Source organism: Mandrillus leucophaeus, unplaced genomic scaffold (genome assembly GCF_000951045.1).
Source record: "Mandrillus leucophaeus isolate KB7577 unplaced genomic scaffold, Mleu.le_1.0 Scaffold522, whole genome shotgun sequence".
NCBI lineage: Eukaryota > Metazoa > Chordata > Mammalia > Primates > Cercopithecidae > Mandrillus > Mandrillus leucophaeus.
The window spans coordinates 1,019,080-1,037,572 of record NW_012105609.1 but is presented as its reverse complement, the minus strand read 5'-3'; the positions used below and the strand labels follow the sequence as shown (position 1 = coordinate 1,037,572).

Sequence of the window (18,493 nt, the reverse complement as noted above, 5' to 3'; positions counted from 1 at the left end):
AGCGGCGCATCGTCCCTGGCTGAGAGCCTAGTGCGGGAGCTAGCAGCTTGGAGCGCAGCCCGTCCGCCCAGCCCCCGGAGGGAGGGACGGTGATTGGATGGAAGCCGGGGGTGGGGCTCCGAACCCAGCCGGCGGCTCCGCCTCCAACACCCAAATGGGAAAAGGAGCGAGAAGGGACCTCAGCGAGCAGAAATTCCCAGGAGCACAGGCTGGTGCTGAGCAGGCCCCTGGACCCTCACCCCATAAAAGGAGGGAGAAGGGAGATCTGGGAAGGCAGTTGGAGCAGATGAGTGGGTAACCCCGCCCCTTGGCTGGGTTGGCCTAGACAGAGCTCCACAGGGAAGAGAGGGGCAGGGAAGGAACAGAGGGCAGTTATGAGAGTCACACCAAAGACAAACCAAAAGCACACACATACTCCATTTTATTCCAAAAGCATTTAATTGAATTTCTCAATATTTTTCAAAAACAAAAAGATCCAAATTAGAGGTAAAAAGGAACATGGAAAATTCCACTCAAGTGGTGTCACGATCTCAGGGTCATGCTCCAGGCATGGCAGAACCCAAGCAGGCACAATACCTGCCCTGGGCCCAGCCTAAACCTTCTGACTACCACACCCTGTAGACCACGGCCAGTGCTCCCTGCTCCCTGACCCCCAAACACCCCAGAGATGGGGGCCTGAGCAGGTAAAGGCCAGCCGTGACCCTGCCTCGGCCTAGGCCTGTCTGATGGCCTTCAGTGCCATCCCACCCCTGGGCAAGGCAGGCTTAGCAGCTAAGGGAGGCTGGGGGTCACAAGACCATGCAGCATGAGGCTGAGACGCCGGGCCGCTTTGCCAAGTGAGTTGTGTGGCTCAGCCTGCAGGAACTGATAAAGCTTTTGGCGCACCTGGGCCATAACGGAGCCCATGTGGTCCCGAGTGATGGGGTCACTGTGGTCCAGATGCATCACGGCCTCTTCCAGGTAGCTGGGGATGGGGGAAAGGACAGGCTACAGGTGGGCACCAGCAGATGGGAGCGCCCCCTGGTGGCACTGAAGCCCAGAGGGAACCCTCTGGGTGAGGACAGAGAGGATTGGTGGAGAAAATTAGGGAGAGGATTCAGGCAGAAGTGGGTGTCAGCTTCAAACTGCTCGCTCCCACTCCCCCACTCCCCCGCTCATCTCCCCATTCCTGGCTGCCCCCACTTACCTGAGCTTGAGCTCAGTTCGAGTGCCAAGGTCAGATGCCAGCTGCTGGATGAGGGAAAGGAGCACAGGCTGAGAGAGTGGGCAGGGTGGCTGCCCAAAAACCTGGGCTGGGTCTACAGTTTCACACACATACAGCACCAGGTTCAGGTCAGCAGCTGTCAGTGCCTGGAGGAGAAAAAAAGAGCAGTGTTTATAGCAAATATCAGGATGGAATGTCTGTTTATCTGAACTGTGTGGCCTGAGGGAGGAAGACAACGGGGTGCGCTAGTGAGGGCTCCAGAGGGACTCAGAGAGAGCCCCGCAGGGTTGTATAGTTACCCTAGGGGATTGGGAAATGGTTCCTGAGAAGGGTAGTTGTAAAGCAAGGTGGGCTAGGTGGGAAGAAGGGGGTCCAGGAAGAGGAAGCAGCAGGGACAATGGCCTGGAGGCCAAAGGGAACCAAGAACAGTCTGCTGGGGCCAGAAGGTGCAAAGCTGGTGGGTGGAATGTATGGTGTGTGGGCCTTGTCAAGAAACACGTGACCCTTACCAGGGCCTAACGCCTATCATACCTGCTGGAAGGCCTGATTGAGGTGGCCCTGCTGCAGCAGCTGCAGGATATGGGCTTGCTGGGCCTGGCAGTCAAGGTGGGCAGAGGGGACAGGTGTGCCAGCAGCTGAGCGCATGGCCTGCATGATGCTGGAGGTGACGGTGGCCTGCTGCTCCTTGAGCGCCACACTCACCTCACCCTTAACGATGCGCTGTACCTGTGCTAAAATGGACTCCTGAAGGCTGCAAAGCGAAGTGAGTGAGGTGAAGTGGACAGGGAGCCCAGTCTGGCCTTCCTCAAGCCCACCACCTTGCCCAGTACTCTGCCCACACACCTGCCCACAGCCACATGCAGCTGGTGCTGCACCTCAGCCCGAACACTGCTGGCCACGGTGGCTGCCATCTGCTCAGTGGCACTCTGCAGTGTGCTGACCAGGCCCCGCAGCTGGGCCAGCACAGGCTCCCTGGCCTCCTGTTCCCGTGCCTTCCGGCTCTTCATGTGGCTTTCTAGCTGCTGCAAGTCTGAGGGGTGACCACAGGGACTATAAGAGGAACAGAAGGAAAGAGGATAACCCCTCCCACCTTGGGCCATATGACCCCACTCACATTCCTGTGTCCCCAGTCGGAAGCTATCATTGATTTGCTGGAACATGGCCTGGCAGCTCTTCTCAAAGGCCGGCAACACCACACTCTGGAAGGCTTCCCGGTAGGCTGCCTGCATCGGCCCCTGTAATGTGTCTGCAGCTGCTCGGGCGATGGCATCAGTCAAGTTCTGGGGTTAGAAGAGGGGGCCAAGTTGAAAACCTGAGCCTGCTGGGCGCAGTGGCTCACACCTGTAATCCTAGCACTTTGGGAGGCCGAGGTGGGCAGATCATGAGATCAGGAGATCGAGACCACCCTGGCCAACATGGTGAAATCCTGTCTCCACTAAAAATACAAAAATTAGCTGGGTGTGGTGGCGGGCACCTGTAGCCCCAGCTACTTGGCAGGCTGAGGCAGGAGAATCACTTGAACCCGGAAGGCAGAGGTTGCAGTGAGCTGAGATTACACCATTGCACTCCAGCCTGGGAGGCAGAGTGAGACTCCATCTCAAAAAAAAAAAAAAAAAAGAAAACCTGAAAACCTGAGCCCAACCTGGCCTGACTAGGCCCAGGAACCACCACCTCCACCCACATCTTGGGCCCTATAGCACCTTGGACTTGAGCAGCTTGGAGATGTTCTCTTTCATGCTGCCCTCCACAGCTGTGAGCTTGGTAGCCACTGAGTTGCTCAGTTGGCCTGCCATAGGCTCCAGACTCCTTGAGACACCTGGCAGAGGGGAAGAGGGGGAGGTGGAGCCATGAGAAGAAGCTTGACAAGTACCCCCACTTCCACCTGAACCACCCAAAAGGAATCTGCATGCGAAACTCACATGGAGGGACTGTCTTCTTGATCTCATCCCGTATGCTGCGCTCTAGCCGCCCAGCTACAGCTGAAGACAGTGCTTGGGACAACTGTTGTGTCAGCTGCTCCTGCAGCTGCCCTCCCCGCTGCTGCCCCTCAGCCAGTGCTCGCTCCAGCCGCCGCTCTGCGCCGTAGCTAAGGAACAGGCCTGGAGCAGGTCGTGTACTCCTTCCCAGGCCAAGAATGCTGCCCCCATCCCTATGCCATGTTGTGCTACCAGTCTCAAGGATACGCTCCTGCTCGTGCCGGGTCTCAAGGGCACGTTCTACGTGGCCTGTAACTGTGCTCTGCAGGCCTTCGAGTTGGGTACACAGACGCTGCAGCAGCTCTTCTTGGCTGTGCCGCAGCTCTGCCAGCTCTCTCTGCTGTTGCCAAATTAGGGCTGGCCAGTCCTCAGGGGGCTCTGGCACCTGTCAATAGCACTGACAGTCACACGATGCCTGCCCCACCCATCCCCACACACCAGACCAGGGAATGGCCCAGAGCCCTTCTCCACCCCCGCAGGGTGAAGTTCCACAAGTACAAAGTGGGCTCGTTCACTTACCTGGTGCTCTGTGAGCCGGGATCCCATGGCTGCATCCCTGCCATAGGTGAGAAGCACCTCAGGCTACGTCAGGCAGCCTGGAGACCACCCTCTCCCTCCCTAGGATTCCTCCCTACCCATCATCCTTCTTGCTTTTCCTTTTGAGCTTGGGTGAGGTTCGAGGGGATCCCTTGGTCTTCCAGTCCTTGGCAGGCAGCCGTGGAGCAGGAACTTTGGTGCCAAAGCCTCCTGAAGCAGAGGCAAGGCTGGCCACCTCATCATCATGGTCACTGTGGGAAGGGGAAGGAGGAGTAAGCCTCTGCCCACTTGCTGCCCATCCCCCCATGAGGACAATGGAGTAGAGTGGCACCCACCTTTGCTCAGCACTAGCATCCTGACTGTCACGTTGCTGCAGCAGGTGATATGGTGGTCGGTGGAAGGCCAGGCTCTTGTGCTTTTCCTGAAGGCCATTCCTGGGGCTGGAAGGACAGGCCAACTCAGCAGAGGACGAATCTATCTGAAGTCCCTCCTGCTAACACACTTTTCCCCTCCCAAGCTCCTCACCTTTCTGCCAGGGTGCTGCAGGTCTCACGAGTAATGTCAGGTGCTGTGGGCCAAACCTGACTGTCAGGAGTCGAGGCCTCCTGGGTCAAGGCTGCCTCCAGGAGGGAGGGGGTACTATGCCGATCTCCGTCCCCAGGGCCTCCATCAAGGCCAAGCTGGGGGCCGAGCTCGGGCCCTGGCCGGGGCCGTGGGGACAGTAGGTGCAGTGCTGAGGCGGCTGAAGCCATACTGTCTGGCTCAAGGCCCTCTGGTGCAGAGGAGCCAAAACCACGGGACAGGGCCTCAGATGCAATCTCAGGGATGTCCTGGGACAGGGCAGTGGAAGCTGAGGAGATGACATCAGGGGAACGGGTGCGGCTAGGGGAGGCTTGGGGTAGCCCCAGGGGCTCCACTTCCTGCAGCTCCAGGGACAGTGCAGAGGCGGCAGTAGGCACCTGAGGTGGGCCAAAGATGGAGGCTTAAGTGACAGGAGGTGAGGCAGGGATGGGGGCACAGACACGAAGCATTAGTATTAGTAGTAATGAGAGACAGGGCAGCAGAGTCAAAAGGTCAAGTGGGGATACAGGTCAAAAACGAGGCCACAGCCCAGAAGAGGAGGTGGGGACAGGGAGGCTGAGAAGACACCCACCAAGAAACACAGGAGGGCGAAATGACCTCAGGGAAACATGGACCATGTTGGGTACAGCAGGATCAGCAGCAGGGGGGTCGGGAGGAACCCACCACCTACCTTCCCTGCTGCCGCCCACCTGCTCCCCACACTTCACACACACACCCATTCACACACCTGGCCCGGCCCCTTGGGAGTCAGTTTGTCGGCTGGGGCTGGGAGCAGGCTGGGCAGGAGGCCGCGTGGGCTTGCCTGCAGGCTGCCGCTGCTGCTCATTGTCAGGCTGCCATCCAGCTGCAGCTTGGGGCTCAAAGTCAGCTCCTCAGGTGGCCTGGTGGGGGAAGCTTGAGGTGTCAGCAGCCAGAGCTTGGCATCATCTGGTACCAGCCCCATCTGATGCCATCCTCCATCTCTGACCCTTGCCTCACCTGGTCAAGGAGGGGTCCACAGCTGAGGTGCTGCTCATGGCAGACACAGCTGTAAGGGAGCTGCTGCTGCTGCTGCTGCTGCTGCTGCTACCACTGCTGCTGCTGCTGGGAGAGGCAGTGATCTGGGGAGATGCAGGGAATAAGACCTGTGGCCTATGGCTGAGGCATTCCCAGGTCCCCCTACCTTGGGAGAGTACCTGCTGCAAGGAGGCGCTAGGTGTCATGAAGGCGTCAGGTGTCATCAACTTGGGCTTGGTCTCACTGCTCAGACTGAGGAAGTTGGCAGGTGCAGGCAGCTCCACGATTCGTCGGAGGTCAGGCTGGGAGCCGTGAGCGGCTGACCCCAGGCCCTCGGAGCCCAGTTCGGGCCGAGACTCTCCAAATGCTGCAGGGCAAGTTGCCACTTGAGTCAGATCTCAGACCCTGGTCAGTCCAACTTACCCTACCTCCCTCTCACGCCCTACTCACTAAAGTCCTCGTGGGCAGTGTGGGTGGGGAGTGGGGCCACCACATCAGGGTTCAGCTGTGGCTGGAAGCGGATCTGCACATCTTGCAGTGCCCTGCAGGAAAAGAAGGGGGAGAATAAAGTGCTCCAAGGGCAAGGATTAGTAGAGTGGAGACAAACACAGACAGGGCACTGATGGGCCTCCCCAAACACTCACTTAGTATGCACACAAAAGAGCTTGATGAGCACACCAGCTGCAGACTCCATGGCACCAGCTCCATGGGTACCATCTAAAAGGATAGTGTGGATGATGAAGCCCCTGGCCCTCTCTGTGCCTCCACACCCCCTAGATATATGGACACATAGCTCTGACCCTGGGGCAGCTCACCAGCACCCAGGCTGTCATTTTCCTCTTCGGCAGGCAGCACCTCAGTGTGCCGTAGCCGGCAGCGACTCACAACCTGGATACCGAAGCTCAGCACAGGGTGGGTGAGCAGGAACTCCGAGATGGAGCTGAAGCAGGCATGGCCCTCCTCCTGGTTCTGCAGCAGCTCCATCACATAGAGGACCTGCACAGGCAGAACGTTCCTAGCTGAGCTCAGAGGCTAAGGGCTGCAATGCGCCACCTGCCCCCCGGCCTTCCTCTATAATCCCAGCTCTGCCCAGGGTACCCCATGGCAGCCTACCTTCCGTTGCACATCACTGAGAATCAGGTATTCTGCTGAGAGGTCCAAGCAAACCTTGAGGCTAGGGGGCACACTCACTGAGCTGAAGATATCTGGGGAGAAGCTAGAGAGCCACAAAGCAGAGTGAATGAGGCTGAGAACTGAAGGAAGCCACATTCCCAACCCTGCTGCCCCTGCCCAGTCCCCCAGCCTTCCAACTACTCCTTACCGAATAGTCTGCAGGCAGGTCCAGGACACCGTACACCACATCTTCAGCTCTCGGTTCTGGTCAGCACCAGTAATAAGGAACCTCCAGAAAGGGACACTGCAAGGCAACAAGGCACTGACTGGCTGGCTGGGCCGCCTGCTGGGAGCCATGGTCCAGCCCACCACCCACTAGGCTGCCCACTCACTCACTCAGGGTCTTGTTTCTTATGGTTGTCACAGAACAGGAGGCAGGAGAGGGGCCGCCCATCATGAGGCTTCCACTCGTGCAGACACCTGCAGGTAGGCAGATGAGGGGCCTGAGTGAGCAGTCCGGTCGGCTACCTCGGGAGGATCCTGGTCCCTGAGGCCCTGCCTTACCTTGGCTCATCTTGCCCCTCAATGTAGATCTGCCAGAACTTGACATAGCCATCATGGCTCGCAGTAGCCAGCACAGTCCCATCAGGGGAGAGGGCTCCTTCACTGAGGCACTAGAAAGAACCCAAAAAGCTTTGCTGACTAGAGGTGAGAACAAGTCCCTCCCAAGTGAGGATGGTAATGAGCTGAACTGACTCATGGTGGGACTGGCATGCTTGTGTGACTGACTGAATGAACAGGGTCCCTAGAGAAGGCCAGACCTGCAGGGTGCTGTGAGGTAAGGAGAAAACTGCACAGGCAAGGGCCACTTTGAGCTCAGAGTCCCCATGGACAGAATGCTAGTAAAGCTGCCCGGACAGCTGTGGATATAGGGAACAGAGGACGGATATGAGGAAGGGGAGGGCAGGGGAGGCAGGGAGTCACAGGCTTACCGTGCTATGACCTTTTACCACAATGAAGCCCTGCTTGATCTGGCTGACATCCACAGGCCAAGTGCTGTGGCTGGAGCGGAGCATGTCCAGGTCCCACACCTCAGCCTGGAAGGCACAGAGAGGTGAGTGTGCAGCCCATCCCCACACTATGGCTTCTCTGGCGCCTCCTCGCCATGCCAGTCCCCTCACCCGGTCTTCATGCAGCAGGGCCACCGTTGGGCTGCTCTCCTCACAGCAGTCCTCGCTCTCCTCAGGGATGAAGGGGCACCAGATGATCCTGCGAAAGTGGTTCAGTGGCGTGCCCTCTGGCTGCCGGATATGGACCAAGATCTCTTCTCTGAGCAGGGTGTTAAGGGCTAGATAGGTGAATGAAGAGGCGTGACACCCCAGCTCCGCCCACCCTTCTTCAGTCCCACCACCCACGGGAAGGAATGGATACTGAATTTTGCCATTAACCAGAGCCAAGCGCCACACGAACAAGTTGCCTGCCTCATCCAGGCAGGCCAGCTGTGGAGAGTTGAGGTGTGCAAAAGCCAGATCAGCCACACTGCCTGTGAAGCCCTTGAGCAAGGTCCGCTCCGAAGTGCTGACACTGATCACCCGCACCATGGCGGAGCCATTGTTGGCAGCTGGAATCAGGAGAGCAGTGGACCATGAGTACATATCCAGGCTCAGGCAGCAGCAGAGAAGCACTGCCCCTGTCTGTCTCCCTGCCACCACCATAGTCGCAAGCTTGGTTTTCCCACCCAGCTCCCCAAGAGGCAGCATGGACAAACCTTCCATTGTACCTCTAAGGCCTGAGTGGCCTGATGTTGGAACTGGCTCTGTTGGACGTCCAGCATAACATTCCTTCCTCCCCACTATCTTTACTCACCCCGAATGGCATAGGCCAAGAAGGAGTTAGACACAGCAATCAGGTTGCCATAGTAGTACTTCTGCTCCCAGTCATACTTGGCCACAGGCTGAATTTTCACCTGAGAACCCAGGGTGAGAAAAGTCACGGAACTTCCCTAGAGCCTAGGTGGCCCCCAACATCCCTGGGGATGGGAGAGGACACAGATGCAAGTCCAGCTACCCACTGTTACCTCCTGGAGCCAGACTCCCACAGAGGCTTGGCACCCAGCCCTGGCTTCCTGAAACTGGGAAAGTGTCAAGGTGGCCCCACAGGAACTGGCAGCATGAGGGAGACCGGAAAGGCTGGGTGTGCCCCTATACATTATATTTGCCACAGCATCCTAGTACCTACCTTGTTGCTTCCCCGGGCCTTGCTTGAAATGCTAGAGTCACTGCTGGCCACAATCTCCACCTCCTTGGCCAAAATCCCAATGCAGGTGGAGCTATCATCTCCTGAGAGACAGCTGTGGGGAAGAGTGCAAAAACTTTGTCTCTTGTTCACCCAAAAGCTCAATGGGCAGGGACGGGAGGAAGCGAGGACATAGCCAGCCTGGTAAAGGTATCTAGTCCAATGTCAGCTTTGCCTGGTACACTGGCCCCAGACCCACAGCTCCGCTTGCTCACCTCCTTCCTTGGGAATGAGTCTACTTTCATTTTAAACCAGGTATCCAGGCCAAACCCTTGAGCTTGTCCTTGCCTCTCATCCTAGTGCAAGCTCAAGCTCCACCCCAGGTCATCTAGAGAGGAAGCAGCAGAGGCTGCTGGCCCTGCTCACTCCCCATCTCATGGCTTCAGCTAGGAAGACACCCCAAACACACCATCACCACCATTGTCGTCTCCTAGGTACTCACATGACCTGCTTCTCTTGCAGGTTAATGGGTGGCATGGTCCGAAGACCAGTCTTGTTTGTTGAGGTACCATCACCTGAGCAGAGCGGGTCTGGGACCAGAAGCCCATTGAGGTCCCCATTGTAGGCACTGGATGGCCGTGGGCTCTCTGCACTGGGGCCTGGGGACAGAGAGGGTCACTCTGATAAGGTTGCTCGACCTGCCCACAAGCTTCTCCCCTTGCAGAATTTCCTTCAAGAACTATGAGGTGTTCTAGGAACACTCAACTGAGCAAAGCATGTCCATGAGGAGGAGGGCCCTGTGTTCATCTCTCGTTCCATAAACGCTGATGTATGCAGGACCAAGGATGAGCATGAGGCTCTTCTGCCTGGGGGAGGGGTACAAGCCATCAAGGACCCTTTGAGGCCAGTTAATACTCAGGCCTGGGTTACTACAGAACTCTGTGGACTCTGAGTGAGGGCATAGGAATGGTCAGGAAAGACTTTATACAGTAGTTAGTGTGGCCAGAACACACAAACATAGGAAGGATGGAGGGAAAACAAAGCTGCAGAGGCATCAGGTATGATGCTGTGGCACTTAGACTCTTCCCTGTGGGCCATGAGAACCATAAAGAGTTTCAAAGGGGAAGGTGACGCGGTCAGTTCTGGCCAGTGGGATGATTAAGATAGCAGGCAGAATGGTTGAGAATCTGGGTGAGAGAGATCACGGCCTAGACCAATGTAGTGTCAAGATCTGGAGAGAAGATGGGCTCTTAAGGCATGGAAGGGCACTGGTAAGATGTGGAAGGGGCTGCCCCACACAGAAATGGTTCAGAAGAAGCTATCTTGGGCAAGTAAACACAGAATGCAGGGACATAAAGGAGCTGGACCAAAAGGAGAGAAACTATGGGACAGAGTGTGGAGTAACGAAAGACAGCATTTCAGTTCTTTGCAACTGGCTGGGTTTCAAACACTCTCATAGGCTCAGACACCATTTCCAAAATCCCCAAATGGCTGGCCGGGCGCGGTGGCTCAAGCCTGTAATCCCAGCACTTTGGGAGGCCGAGACGGGCGGATCACGAGGTCAGGAGATCGAGACCATCCTGGCTAACACGGTGAAACCCCATCTCTACTGAAAATATGAAAAACTAGCCGGGTGAGGTGGCGGGCGCCTGTAGTCCCAGCTACTCGGGAGGCTGAGGCAGGAGAATGGCGTAAACCCGGGAGACGGAGCTTGCAGTGAGCTGCGATCCGGTCACTGCACTGCAGCCTGGGCGACAGAGCGAGACTCCGTCTCAAAAAAAACAACAACAAAATCCCCAAATGGCAAGGAGCCTAGGGCTCCACATTCAGGAACATAGCAAGTTTCCAGTCACAACAGTCTTTCAGTTCTTTTGGCGCGATCCTGGCTCACTGCAACCTCCACCCTCTGGGTTCAAGCAGTTCTCCTGCACCAGCCTCCCAAGTAGCTGGGATTACAGCTCAGCTAATTTTTTTTTTTTTAGATGGAGTCTCGCTCTGTTGCCCAGGCTAGAGTGCAGTGGCATGATCTCAGCTCACAGCAACCTCCGCCTCCCAGGTTCAAGGGATTCTCCTGCCTCAGCCTCCCAAGTAGCTGGGACTACAGGCACGTGCCACCATGCCCGGCTACTTTTTTTTTATTTTTAGTAGAGATGGGGTTTCACCATCTTGACCAGGCTGGTCTCGAACTCCTGACCTTGTGATCCACGCGCCTCGGCCTCCCAAAGTGCTGGGATTACAGGCGTGAGCCACCATACCCAGCTTTTTTTTTCTTTGGAGTCTTGCTTTGTCGCCCAGGCTGGAATGCAGTGGCGCGATCTTGGCTCACTGCAAGCTCCGCCTCCCAGGTTCACACCATTCTTCTGCCTCAGCCTCCCGAGCAGCTGGGACTACAGGTGCCCGCCACCATGCCCAGCTAATTTTTTGTATGTTTAGTAGAGACGGGGTTTCACCGAGTTAGACAGGATGGTCTCGATCTCATGACCTTGTGATCCACCCGCCTTGGCCTCCCAAAGTGCTGAGATTACAGGCGTGAGCCACTGTGCCCGGCCAATTTTTATATTTTTAGTAGAGACGAGGTTTCACCATGTTGGGAAACCACGTTGGCCAGGCTGGTCTCGAACTTCTGGCCTCAAGCAATCTACCCACCTCGGCCTCCCAAAGTGCTGGGATTATAGGCGGGAGACACCGCGCCCAGCCCTCAACAGTCTGAGTTCTGACCTGGTCCTTCAGTGAGAGGAGACAAGAAAGAGCTGCTTGGCAAACAAGGGAATCAAGTGCCAATCAATAAACAAAGGAGTTATAAGGAAAGCCTCCAGGCCACTTCATTCGGATCAGAGCCACTTTAGCTGTTCAGTGACAAGCTGACCACTCTTCCTTCCATGAAGGGTACCATGAGGACAACCAAAAAGCAGGCCCAGCCTGTACATGGTTGGCCATGCCAGGCTCTACCAAATATCTGCAGAGTCTAGTCTGCAAAGCAGCTGAGCAGCAGAAGAGGTCCACGCCCAACTCATGAGTGAAGAGGGCACACACTCCAGGCCTGGCACAAAGGACCCAGTGGTCTCAGGCAGCAGATGGATTTTCTGAAAGTAGGGGTTAGCTGAATCCACCCCTAGTGAGCACCAGTGCCTGCTTCCAGAAGCAGCCAGTCTGGGCCTCCCAGCAGGTGTAAGAACAAGATCTGAGGAAACATCAGTCCTCCACTGTACACCCACACCATCATCACCGGCCACTTCAGAGGTCCCTAAACCTGTCAGTAAACTAGTGCCTCCACACGTGCTATTTCCTTTTCCTAATAGGTGGCTTCTACATACATGCCTTGGGTGCCTTTCCTGACACCCAAGACCCTGTTCACATTACCAGACCTAGCCCACTCTCCCCTCTCAGACCTGCACTCTACACTCATCAGCCTCCACCCTTCCCATGCCCATCACAGTATCGAGACACTCCTCTCTTTCAATGACAACAGTATATTACAACCCTGTTAGCTGTGTCTTGGGGAATCTTTGGGGGCAAGATTAGTTCTGAGGTATCATTAAGAGCCAAAGAGAAATATGAATGAATGGGAACAAATTAGGGCTTGGAGATATTTGTAGCCTAATTCAGTCAGGGTGGTGCGGTCTGTGGTTTGCCTTCATCCCAGAAAGAACACGGAATTGAGGCTGGACACCTTCCTCCTGGAAATCAGTTTCAGAACGGGAGGCCTGGAGTCTTTATTCCAGAGAGAAGGGCAAGTTATGGCGGGGACCGGCGGCTCTTCAGCATCGCGCTTAAGCCTAGGCCCAGAATTCCATATACGGAGCCCAGACCAGGCCTCTGAACCATGGCGAAAGGGAAGAGAAGCTAGGCCAATCCCAGGAACACTAGAGACCTCGGGGCCAGGAAACGAGGGGCACAGTCAATCCCCGTCCACCCTTACCCGCCAGGAGGATCCAGAGCTGGTCCTAAGGGAGCTGCGGGCCCCAAGGGCGGTTCAGACGCGCGCCGCCCTTTTGTCAGCTCGCCTGGGGCCCACCCCCGCAACCCCCGCTCACCGCCCGCGGGTCGGTCCAGCTTGAGGATGTCCCGCAGGTGCTGCGTGGCGTCCTCGATATCGATGCTCGCGCAGGAGGCCATGAGCCCAGCGGCGGGCGCCCCGCCCGCACCGCGTTCGTTCCGCCGCCGCCGCGCACCACCCACCCTCGCCCACCCGCGACGGGGCGAGACAGCAGGACGCCGGTCACTACACTCAGTCCACCCGCAGTTCGCAAACCACCGCCCGCGCAGCGTCCCGGAGCCCCGCCAACCCCACCAACCGCCTCCACTTCCGGCCCCCACTAGCCGAGGCTCCCGGAACCTGCCAGGGACGGAGAAGAAAGGTTCCGGGCTGGGGGCGGAAGCCTAAACCCCTCCCGCAGCCCGTCCCCTTCGGCGGCCCCGCCCCTGTGCCCCCGAGGTCAGGGAAGTTCCACAGGGATGAGGTAAACGTCCACGCACTGGGCCACCCAGAACCCTACTCGACTCAGAAGCCGCCAGGTCCCTGCCCACTCCCAGAGCATGGCTCCGATGGTCCCAGGACGGGGTCAACTCAGCCGCCCATGCTAAGGTCCTTCAGACCCCCAGAATATGCTGAATTGGCAGGTGCCTCAGGTTTCCTTTGGAGAATGGGTGGGAGTAACTCAAGGCCTGAGGCGACCCTCGAGGTCATAAAACTCGGGAATTGCAAGAGCAGAGATGGTCCCACCACAATGATCAGTCATTGTTCCCTACTGTCCCCCAGCATCCCCTTGTCCCACCTGACACCCTCAAGTTAGAAGAAAGAAACCACAGTTTACAAATTCTTCTTTATTGCAGACAGTTCAGGCACAGGTACATGGGAGAAGCTGTATTGCAGATTTTACACAAGGTGGTTTGAGGCAGCAGGCACCTACCTCTTCCCCACCCCCACTTCCCCAAATACACATCAGTCTAGAGATCATTCCCACTGAAATCTCCTGAGCATGCTGTCCTCTCAAACAGCACACCATCCAGCCCTGTGCCCAATGTCACCCGGCAATCTATGGGATCTGAAGAGGTGGGGATACAGTCCACCCGCACTGGGACGGGGGAAGGGTATCCTTTTACACGTCAGATTTAGCTGTGGTGTCCTTACCAATCCTAAAACCCGTAACAGGACACTGACCCAAATCTTGGGTTTGGTTCTGGCCTATCGTTGCTACGTTGCCACTAGGTTTATACCATCCAGAAGTCTGTGGGATGGGGGGCTAGATTTGTATTGGGCAAGGCATTTGTCCCCAAAATGGAGAAGCAGAAACTGCCCTAATAGCTAAGACTCCCTGGGATTTGAAGACAGCATGAAGTCTGTATTCTGAGGAAGGGAATAGAGAGAGGCCTGGCAATGTCCTGCAGCGGTCTGAGGGGTGAAGACTCCTAAATTATGAGTCCCTCACAGACTGCCTCCTTCCACAGCTCTTGACCTATACTCCAACCCAACTGGGCCTGGCTCTGTGGGCAGTGGAGGCTGGCTCTTTGGATTACCTGCCTTTGGGTAATGATATCCAAAGCAGATGGGACAGGAGCTGAGCTGCCCTCTGCCTGGTTTGGTGTATGTGGGGCACCCTGGATATGATCCTGATCCTTCTGGGGATACAGCGGACCCCTCCCTTGATACTGCTGAGACCTCAGCCCACAGGGCCTAAATGTGATGGGCCATTTTGCCAAGGCCTCTCCAGCTTCAGCAGGATTCAGGATCATCTCTCCTGCTACTAGAGCCCTGAACCTCGCCAGAGCAGAAGTCACAGGAGGTATCAGAACTGACTGCACAGGCTTCAGTGCGAGAAGCTTCAAGTCGGACCTGAGCTCTTCCTGCCTGCTTTCCCAAGACCAGTCACCCTGCGGAGTGGGAGAGAACTGCCCTACAGGGCTTCTGAGAGGCTAGCTGGGAGTGCTGCTTCAGCAGTTTCTCCCTGAAACAGGTATTCAGAGTTGGGGCAGAAGTGGGAGGGTGAGACATGAGACAGACAATGGGTCCAGGTGGCTTTCGATGCCCAGCCAACTAGTAAACTAATTAAAACAATTTAAACTGTTAAGAAAATTTTTGTGGTTTTATTGTATCATGAGGCATTGAAACATCTGAACAAATCAATGTCTGGGCGGTGAGGCAGCTGCTTTCTCCTTCACTTCTTTGGGTTACTAGAGCAACTTGTCAGTAGATTAAAAAAAAAAAAAAAAAAAAAAGGACAACCTTTTGCATTACTTAAGTCTTTCCAAGGCATGCGCTGGTACAACACAAATTTCTCCCATCAGATGCAACTAGTCTAGTGTCCAAACATCATGCACAACACCTCGGTGGCAGCAGCGCACTGCGCCCACTCCCGCCGCGGCCCTGCTCATTTGTGCATGATATTTGGAGCATCTGGAGGAGTGGGAATAGTATTGGGAAGAGGAGGGAGGAGGAAACAGCGTGAGTGCCTAGTTGAGAGGAGGTCAGCCGAAGTTGTGCAGGGCGAGCCTGAACATGTCATTGGTGCAAACCCAAGCATCGTTGATGTTCTTTAATAGGAACATCTGGTGGAACCCCATGATGGGGTCTTCATCCGCCTGTGAGGAGAGAGAAGAGGATTCAGTAAGGGGATCAAGAAACAGGAAGATAATTCAGTGGTAGGAGAATAGGGCAAAAAAAATGTGGACTTTAGGATCAGGCCCTACTGTCCTGAACTCAAATCCCAGTATAGCCAAGGGGTACTTGTGAATGTGAATTGATATAATGTATGAAACAATGCCCTGGGCACATGGAGGTCAACAATCAGCCACGCCTACTGCTATGTGTGCTTAAACTGCACAATAATTCACCCTTAGCTATAGCAAAGACAGAGGATGTACCTGCCTCCAAGCACATACCTCCAGGCACAAGTGATCACAATTTTGAAATTAATCCCATAGTATTTACCAAGTACTTAGCGTATCAAAAAAAACCTGCAAACAATATTGAAAACATAGGTTCACCATCTGATGATGTTTCCTGTCATGTAATAAACAGTATTTGAGATGAAAAAAAAGGCAAGAAACCTGCAGCCAAACTGCAGAAAACGAGGATGAGGCCTAGTTGAAACAGGAGCCTAGCTAACCAGCACTGTCTCTAACATCACCTGCTTTCTGGGAATTATCATCATCAAGGAGGCAAATCAGTTGTTTGGGAGCTCCAAATTGGACAGAATCACCAGGAAGAACGTGAAGTCAGGTGGGAAGGAGCAGTGTTTACTACCTTTGCCTGAGAAAGTGAGCAATGAACTCCCTACAGGGACCTCCTGAATTCTGTCCCTCTTCAGGCGCAGGCACTGAGCAAGACATCTTGGACAGGCAGGATAAACTGACACAGGAAAGTCCAGGCCAGAAAGCAGGTGCCTCTGCGTCCACTGCAGAGGCCCACAGGACCACCTTCACACCCACTCTGGACTCAGGAAGCCCTGTCCCAGCTAGGCTAGAGAGAGCGAGCATGTGACCATGTTATTGTGAGACAAGGGGCAGCCAATTTGTCCTGCTATTTTTGGGAAGAAGGGTGTTTTTGGAAACAGAATCTGGCTTGCTTTATTTATTTATTTATTTATTTATTTATTTATTTATTTATTTAGAGCCAGAGTTTCGCTCTCGTTGCCCAGACTAGAGTGCAATGGTGCAATCTCGGCTCACCACAACCTCCGCCTCCTGAGTTCAAGCAATTCTCCTGCCACAGCCTCCCGAGTAGCTGGGATTACAGGCATGTGCCACCACACCTGGCTAATTTTGTATTTTTAGTAGAGACAAGGTTTCTCCATGTTGGTCAGGCTGGTCCCGAACTCCTGACCTCAGGTGATCTACCTGCCTCGGCCTCCCAAAGTGCTGGGATTACAGGCATGAACCACTGCGCCTGGCCCAGAATCTGGCTTTAATAGGCTGAAGCACAGCAGGTCCTTGGAGAGTTCCTGGCAGGTCTGCGGGACCACAGGAAGTCTCTGAGAATAACAGGTCTTGAGAAGGAGAAAGGAAAATGCAAAGAGAAATAGGAGTTCCAGGCTGGGCGGTGGCTCATGCCTATAATCCCAGCAGTTTGGGAGGCCAAGGCGGGTGGATCACCTGAGGTCAAGGAGTTCTTGAAGACTAGCCTGGCCAACATGGTGAAACCCTGTCTCTACTGAAAATACAAAAAATTAGCCGGGCATGGTGGCAGGTGGCTGTAATCCCAGCTACTCAGGAAGCTGAGGCTGGAGAATCACTTGAACCCGGGAGGTAGAGGTGCAGTGAGCTGAGATTGTGCCACTGCACTCCAGCCTGAGCAACAAGAGCGAGACTCTGTCTTCAAAAAAAAAAAAAGAAAAAGAAAAAAGAAAGAAAGAAAGAGAGAGAAGAAAGAAAAAGAAAGAGAAGAAAGAGGGAAGGAAGGAAGGAAGGAGGGAGGTAGGGAGGGAGGAAGGGAGGAAGGGAGGAAGGGAGGAAGGGAGGAAGGGAGGAAGGAAGGAAGGAGAGAAAGAGAGAGTTCCAGGAATCTGCTTTGCTCAGCAGGTGAGGAGCCAGCAGCCAGCCTGAGGAGTGGTAGCAAGGGCTGCAGTAGTGGACTGCCTCTCAACACCCAGCTGGCCTGTCCACCTTGACTTTGGGGCAGGTGGGAGCCTAGTGGCTTGGCAACCCAGTCCCATCCTGCTCCAACACTTCTCCCTTTTCCAGATAAAGGCTCTAGACCAGTGTCTGCCAATAGGACTTTCTGCAGTCACAAAAATGTTCTATATGGCTAGTATAGCCGAAGAAGTATGTTTTAATCTTAATTAATGTAACTTAAAAATTGCCACCTATATGTGGATAATGGCTAGCATACTGAACTACGCAGCTCTAGACAGTCACTTTGTCTGCGTGTCCCTAGATAAGCCGGCCACATCCACAGGGAAAACAGGGACACAAGACTCTCCTCTGCCTGCCCACCCCTCCCTACCACTGCGACAACACCATTACCTTAAGCTGGCCCACAACCATGCTGATGATGCAGCTATCTGGAGTGGGCTGATGGTCCTGCGCGGTGATGCTGTGCTGGATTTTCTGGAACGGAAGGCTCTGCAAGAGAGAGAGTGGGAGGTGGGAGAACCAAAGCCCAAAGAGGTGGGAAAGGAGCCACCTGCACCCTGGCTTTCATCCCTACTTACAGACAACTTCTCCACAATGGCAGCTTTCCCCTGGAACTGTTGTCCTTCCCACGTAAGGCATGACGCGTCAATCTGAAAAATGCAGAGGAAACCCCAGGGTTGGGACCTCAGAGTACAAGTATCTCTAAGGCCCTGGAAAGACTCTGAAAAGGGTCTTGCTTGGAGAAGTGTGCCCACACTTCAGTTTCCCTGTCTCAAGAGGGAGACTGAGTATAACCCCCAAACATTACACTGTCAACATCTTCAAGTATACCCCATTGTCCCATGGACCCAGGCTCTGAAAGACTATTTAATAAAATATACTTCCCATTTGTATTTAAGAAGTCATACGGCCACTGATATGCATAGGCCCGGGAGGGCTATATGTGGCCTGAGCTCAGCCATCCTGCTGTGTGGTGTCAGTCCCCAAAAGGTGTCGGAAATATGGCCAGGCACGGTGGCTCATGACTGTAATCCCAGAACTTTGGGAGGCCAAGGCAGACAGATCACAAGGTCAGGAGATCAAGACCAGCCTGACCAACATGGTGAAACCCCAGCTCTACTAAAAAATACAAAAATTATCTGGGCGTGGTGGCGCACGCCTGTAATCCCAGCTACTCAGGAGGCTGAGGCAGGAGAATCACTTGAACCTGGGAAGGGGAGGTTGTAGTGAGCCGAAATCGCGCCACTGCCCTCCAGCCTCGGTGACAGAGTGAGACTCC

General features: G+C 54.9%; 2 protein-coding genes across 4 annotated transcripts in view; both read right to left on the bottom strand.

The window, feature by feature from the left end:
• Positions 1-415: 415 nt before the first annotated feature.
• Positions 416-12,994, bottom strand: EDC4 (enhancer of mRNA decapping 4). The gene is made up of 29 exons (XM_011996723.1): positions 12,678-12,994; positions 9,146-9,302; positions 8,647-8,758; positions 8,275-8,374; positions 7,840-8,029; positions 7,590-7,737; positions 7,401-7,505; positions 6,973-7,082; positions 6,805-6,888; positions 6,617-6,712; positions 6,409-6,511; positions 6,111-6,291; positions 5,940-6,012; positions 5,746-5,837; positions 5,475-5,662; positions 5,278-5,399; positions 5,027-5,180; positions 4,243-4,676; positions 4,053-4,157; positions 3,816-3,968; positions 3,700-3,736; positions 3,388-3,565; positions 3,124-3,279; positions 2,905-3,020; positions 2,319-2,484; positions 2,048-2,234; positions 1,736-1,955; positions 1,187-1,350; positions 416-964 (listed from the first exon to the last, which is right to left on the bottom strand). Exons 1-29 carry the CDS (start codon positions 12,757-12,759, stop codon positions 772-774), a joined length of 4,206 nt encoding a protein of 1,401 aa, XP_011852113.1. The 5' UTR covers positions 12,760-12,994; the 3' UTR covers positions 416-771.
• A 458-nt stretch (positions 12,995-13,452) lies between these two features.
• The window catches only part of NUTF2 (nuclear transport factor 2), a 27,491-nt gene continuing 22,450 nt past the window's right edge, over positions 13,453-18,493 (bottom strand). For all 3 annotated transcript variants that reach the window (XM_011996711.1, XM_011996712.1, XM_011996713.1), the window contains exons 3-5: positions 17,793-17,864; positions 17,605-17,703; positions 13,453-15,222 (exon numbers count right to left, since the gene is read on the bottom strand). In XM_011996711.1, the coding sequence (XP_011852101.1) occupies positions 15,109-15,222; positions 17,605-17,703; positions 17,793-17,864 (285 nt within the window). In that variant the 3' untranslated portion in view covers positions 13,453-15,108. The remainder of the gene's footprint in view (positions 15,223-17,604; positions 17,704-17,792; positions 17,865-18,493) is intronic.

What these genes read in the sequence shown, in the direction of transcription:
- EDC4 (XM_011996723.1), bottom strand. Translation starts at nt 12,759, where the DNA reads ATGGCCTCCTGCGCGAGCATCGATATCGAGGACGCCACGCAGCACCTG. An exon ending in CTGGTTAATGGCAAAATTCA is followed by an intron (nt 7,738 to 7,839) that starts GTATCCATTCCT and finishes CACCCTGCTCAG; the next exon opens with AGAAGAGATCTTGGTCCATA. An exon ending in CTAGCGCCTCCTTGCAGCAG is followed by an intron (nt 5,400 to 5,474) that starts GTACTCTCCCAA and finishes GCATCTCCCCAG; the next exon opens with ATCACTGCCTCTCCCAGCAG.